Genomic DNA, 6,000 nt, shown 5'->3' with positions numbered 1-6,000 from the left:
AGAGAGAGAGAGAGAGAGAGAGAGAGAGGCGTGCGACCTACCTAGCACCCCGCGTGCTGCTTTCTGCTGAGCCTCCTCCTCGTTTGCGTGGAGGGGACATGCTCAGGTCAATAGGAGAGAGAGAGAGAGAGAGTTGAAAAATGTGTGAGAGCCTACTCCTCGTCTCCAAGAAGGCACCCTCATCGAAAACCTCCAGAGCCTCACTCATAAGGTTATCTCCATTCACTAAAATAATTAATAACAAATAGAAATTTGACACCCATATATATATTTAGAGTGAACTCCTTATGACAATTAGAGTATAGTAGCCTATCGATTAGAAGGCAAGACCCTTCTTTGAAATACCCACCCTAATGGATTAGAATAGTCCCATGGTACAAACCACCAACAACTGAAGGTTCCTCAAATGGCCTGTTACCTGTACTATAATTGAGAAAAATATATTGCACAGAAACCTAAGAGGTGGGAGAAAGCAGAAAGCAGCAATAAAGCTTTTTATTTTTTATTTGGGGATCAGCCAAAGAGAAAGCGGGGAAAAAAGCTCGCTAGACTCTGCTTTTTTAACGCAGGAACTTGCGAGGCGCCATAGCCAGAAGAAGAAGAAGAAGAAGAAAAGAAAATCTTCCATGGATTCCCTCGGTCGGCTCATTCTCTTCTTGCTGCTCTGCGTTTCAGCTCCCTTTGGTACGCTCTTGACTTCTTTGCTTTCTGTTCTTTCATCTCCTGCTTTCCGCTTTTTTGCTTTCACTGGGCATTGGAAAATGCCATATTTTCAACAAATCGTGTGAGTTGAAATTATAGAAGAAAAAAGCTCTCAGCGCCTAAAACTTACCGGTGGGAAGAGATTGCCCTTAGGAACACCCAAACCCGGGTCTTTCTAGCATAATCCCATTGTAGCAAGAAGCTAAGCCTTTCTTCCAATGTGAACTACTGCGTAGCCGGGAGCTGAAAAGATCAAGATAATATAGAGATGAATAAATCAACAAGTAGTGCTGCTGCTTTTGATCTTAATAATTCACTTCAAAAAAACAAGACGATGCAAAGATAATTGCCGTGTCTTTTGTGCACTAACAAGACGATGCAAAGATAATTTCCCTCCTGTTTGGGTATTCTTCTATTCCAAATCTGGATACAATGTTTTGTGGAGGCTGAATGTCCTTGTCCTCAGATCTGATGTGCACAGTAGCGAGAATGATTTGTGTTACTTTCAGTCTTCAGCACCACACAATCCTGTTTCCAAGTTGCATACGCTGTATGGAAGTGTTGACATCTGGCATTAGATGTGTATAGAGGCGGAGTGCTAGAGGTAGCTCATGCTTTTCAAGGGGGGGGGCTTTGTGTGCGAGGGCAGGATAAATTCAGTCAAAAAGTGTGAAGCAGAAAGCGAGTAGGTCACACTTCGTTTTGCAAGGGGGTTTTGTGTGTGTGAGATTTATGGGAGGGCAGGATAACCTGAAAATCCAGCGTAATGCAGAAAGCTAAGAACATACTCTCACTTACGTTTTTATGCGAAAAGCGACTTAATTCACACACTTTATTATGTGCTCGGGATGGCTCTGGATTTGTCGATATATCACTGGTATTAAACCGTCCTTAACATGACTCTGACAATCGTGCATGGCTTGACAACAACGTGACAGCAACCTTTCCACGTGACCCACAATCATGCATGGCTCGATCGATGTAATCACACTCTTGGCTTGCTATCATCCCGTACCCTATCCCAGAGCCAATTATAAATCCAAAGAGGGAACCTCAGAGTTTGTCATAGGTCACCATCCAGTGTCTATACTGGGAACTCTTTGGGTGCTCACAATAAAGGCGAAAGCTTGTTGTTGGTCAATAATGGTTAAAACATGTCAAAACTACTCAAATCTGGTGTCCATCAAATTTTGCTCAACGCTGTGTCAAACCTGAGCGGGCTGGTCACAACGCTGGTAAACTCTGATTAAACCTGCACAAAAGTGGTCAAAACTGCTCAGAATCTGAGAGGGGAGCCACCTTGTGGTGCAAGACATCAGAGAGATGAGGGTCCAACAACAGACAAACTCTCTAATGCTGAAAGTAATGAGCTAGAGGATCCTTTTACAAATTTTTTACTATGGGATTTTCCTTTGAGTCCATGCTGCTTTTTGGGTCTACAAGAGCGGACTCAAAACGTTCCTCTCTCAGCTCTTTCATTTGGCTGTCATACCTTAGTATTTTAGCGGTCGATGCAAGCTGCCTTTTCTACATAAGTTGACTTAATCATGTCTGGTGACATCACGAATGGCCAATTCTGTAATTCTGGTCAAGAGCAGTGCACAGTTTTGTATTGCCCTTTTGTTTATTAGCTTTGGTGTTCCAAATGATTGTGTTATGGTTTGTGAAATAAATCTGCTTTTTTTGTGTGTGTGTGTGTGGCTTCTTTTCTGTGTTCTTGGATGCTCATTGTGTTACACTCATCAAAATCAAGCAAGAGTGGACTCAAAACGATTGCAACGAAGAGTACTTTACTTTGTTTATGAGATCACTTGTTGCCTGATGTGATTTTCCCTTCTCTTCTGTGTCCCATCAATATGGGTATCATGTTTTGTGGATCAACCTGCCATGAAGTGGAAGAGAAAAATCAGGTTTAAGAAGCATGGATTGTGAGAGTAGCAGACAAGTGTAATTAAGATAGCAAAGTTGTAGTTTTCAAAACGTTAGCAAGTAGAAATAGTGTTTAAGTGCAGCATACTCTTTACAGGACCAGAACTGTAGTCAATTGCAGCTGAAGTTGACTTATTAGTCGAGATCTTGAGTTCTTATTCTGTGGATTTCCTATGCCTTACGTTTCCATGCTGTATGACAGGCTCCACTTGGCAAGGTTTGGCGGAACTTCGCCATTCTAACCTGAGAGAACTTATGAGCGAGAAATCACATTCACTCAATAAGTCAAGTAAGTTGGCAGGTCCAGTGGTCAAGATCCAGATTTCTTTTGGTTGCCTTTGTTCTCAACATCGATACGCTGTTTCCACCTTTATATTAGCAAAAACATTCTAACTAGTGTATAGTCCAGAGCTACAGTTCCATTACAGGAATAATTTGGAGTTGGAAGAGTCCTTGAAATCACTTTCCAAGAAATGTCAGAATATCATGCGACTCTATAGGTTTGTAATTTTTCATGCCTTTATGGTTTTTGTGCTTTTAGTCTTGCTTTCTTGCAGTGCAAGTTGAAGTGATCAAAGTTTTACAGTGCAATGAGGAAGAATTAAAATGGCTTTGCTTTTGGTACCAACCTGCATCATTTTTTCTCGCCTTCGAGAAACACATACTTGTCACGTGCACCGCCGTGGACATGGCTAGCCAAAGGCGAATCCCTGATTGGGCTGCAGTTAAACATAGGTTTAGGGCACTAGGAGGGCCCAGGATATGGCCAGAAGACATCCACAAAGGCAAGGACCAGGTCGGCCAGCATTGTGTGAGCATACAGGTGATGTTGGCCAGAATATTTATTTGGATTTGTCCTAAAAGCTGGCCAACAGCAAGTTGGCCATTTGATGCGCTGGTTTGGGGCCGATATAAGGCTAGGCCAAAGCATTGTTTTATTCATCTCCCCCCAGATGGGGCATGTCATAGATAGGCTTTATGTTTCCTGCTTTTGGAAGGCCAAAGACAGAATCTGTACACACCATATGAATATACTGAATACACAGCCATCTCTCTCTCTCTCTCTCTCTCTCTCTCTCTCTCTATTTGCGTTTTGCATCAGGATATTCCTATCTTGGTGTTTAGGGCTGAAAAAAGATACAGAGCTTCCGCGCATGTAACATTGGTATCAGAGCTTCAGGGTGATTCTGAGATACTCTTGCTGACCTTGTCCCACCCACCCTTACTGCAGCGCGCACGGATGAAACCATCACCCGTGTCTTGATCTTTTGGAGCATGCAACATTGTATCATAGTTAGGCTCAGCTATGCTAAGTGCTGAAATGGTCCCAGAAGAAGTGAACAGGTCCAAGGAAAGTAACTCAAGATGTGTCAAGGCCCCCAGAAGTTGGTCAGTGTCAGGTAAAGCCCAAGGGAGGGGTTTCATAAGAGTCAATAGACATTTGGGGCTGCGAAGGAAGGCTTTATGGAGCAACTCCAAGGGATGATAATCATTCAAGGGGTGGAGCCAAGGGTGCCATGATAAGTTTCAAGAAGAAGGATTCATGTTTGTGTTCAAGGATAGGGCAAGAAGGCAAGGGAACAAAGTGGAACAGATGCACAGATCTCAACATCAGATGAGTTTGGCAAGGTTTTTAGTGAAAAGCTTACTAGGAAAAGGAAGGATGATAAATTTGGGAGTCCATGAGGAGACAAAGGGATGATGATAGTCATCCAAGGTCAAAGGTTGGAATCCCATTATTAAGTTTAGCAGGAGGGGATGTTGTGTGCACACATGGACATGGCTGGTCTTCCAAGGCTAATCCTTGATTAGGCAGCTGCAGGTAAACAAAGGTTTACTGTAATTCCACCGGTCGGTGTGGAATGCTTGGATGAACACAATGCTAATCAATACACTTAAATACACGAAGATTTAATGGACAACAAGCACAATACATGATGTAATTTGCTGAATTGACAAGAGACTCACAATGAGCCGGAACGGCCGACCCCTCCCTCAAATAGTGTATATCAATCTTGGGAGGATCAAGTACATAGTGTCATGGATACCAATGCATATGAATATAATATTGCAAACAATATGGTTGTCGGTGAAGATTCGCAACTCACACTACCCTCTGAAGTGCCCATCTTTCCTACCATTTGCTCTCTATTGTTCCACCAACACATGGTTGAAACAATATGCAAGAGAGCACGTAGGACAAGAGGACACGACAGGTATGTGAACATGGAGTGCTACTCCTCCCCATGCTACTTGCTTCCATAATTGAGCATTAAAGCTTACCAATTGCAAGTAGAGTCGATGATAGCGGAAGTCTTCGTCGTGATGGAAGTGTTTGGAATGTTGAAATCTTCATTGGGAGTGTGAATACCACCTAGAAACATTCTTGGAAACTTGGAAAACACACTCGCAAGCTTGGATATGGAGTTGGGAAGGAGAAGGTGCAAAAAATACAGCCAAGGAGCCTCAAGAAAGAGGGCACTAACTTCTAGAGAAAGGAGGAAGAGAGAAGATGAGATGTCCACCCTAGGGTCAAATAGAGAGGAAAAGTGACTTGTGGTGCAAGTTGGGATGGACACGTGGTTGGTTGCTCTCTTTGTACAAAGGAGATAAGGTTTGGGTGGTGGACATTGAGCTTTGTCTGTCTCGGGACATTAGTGTGTGGGAACATAGGGCTGGTTTATAAGTGAGTTTTGGTCGCCCAAAACTTAATGAAGTGTGCTCCCTTTTAAATTAATGCTAATTCCTAAGGCTAGGTTTTGACCAATACTTGCCACATGCCACATGCCACATGCCACACAACCATGTCAGTAGAGACAGTTTCACATGCAAAGTTCACGGGCGGGCGTCTTCTTACTCGGAACTACACATTAATGAAGTAGGCATAAAAACAACATGTAAATTCAATTTGAAGGCAAGCACATAAAGATGTTGCGCAATGCAGCATGGTATGGACAATCCCCGTTCCTGAGACTAGACCAAAATAGACGTGTTCCAGGCAAGTACACGAGGTACTAGACCCAATAGAACACCAATCTTCCAGCATTTTCAGGCATGTACTCATAGGCACAAGTCCCAACGGAAAGCCAAGTCCACAGTATCACATGAGTGGCCCGGCATATGCAATTGCTTTGGATGCCAGTCCAATGTATACACATAATGAGAAAGCACGGGTGGACCAGTTGGGTGGCCAAAATGGTGACATTTAGAGTAGTAACCAGGCCTTGACAGGCATTGGAAGAAGTTCTTTGGGACATAGACCTTGTCGGCCAAGCTTATGAGGTGTCGGTAACATTTTATGTATTTATTTGTCTCATGGAACTCGCCAACCAGTTGGGAAAAGTTTCTAAGTGCCTATAAAAGACAAGA

At 43.1% G+C, this 6,000-nt stretch overlaps 1 protein-coding gene across 3 annotated transcripts in view; it reads left to right on the top strand.

Annotated features, from left to right (window-relative positions):
• The first annotated feature begins 410 nt into the window (after positions 1-410).
• SOL1 (carboxypeptidase D) overlaps positions 411-6,000 on the top strand; it is a 49,711-nt gene continuing 44,121 nt past the window's right edge. Inside the window, exons 1-3 of one of the 3 annotated variants that reach the window (XM_086823845.1) lie at positions 411-684; positions 2,834-2,920; positions 3,041-3,131. In XM_086823845.1, coding sequence (XP_086679971.1) covers positions 627-684; positions 2,834-2,920; positions 3,041-3,131 — 236 coding nt within the window. In that variant the 5' untranslated portion in view covers positions 411-626. The remainder of the gene's footprint in view (positions 685-2,833; positions 2,921-3,040; positions 3,132-6,000) is intronic. The other 2 variants (XM_086823843.1, XM_086823844.1) reach the window with 2 other exon arrangements.

Source organism: Cibotium barometz, chromosome 30 (assembly GCF_041138505.1).
Source record: "Cibotium barometz isolate CiBa-2024 chromosome 30, ASM4113850v1, whole genome shotgun sequence".
Taxonomy (NCBI): Eukaryota; Viridiplantae; Streptophyta; class Polypodiopsida; order Cyatheales; family Cibotiaceae; genus Cibotium; species Cibotium barometz.
This window is presented reverse-complemented; position numbering and strand designations above follow the sequence as displayed.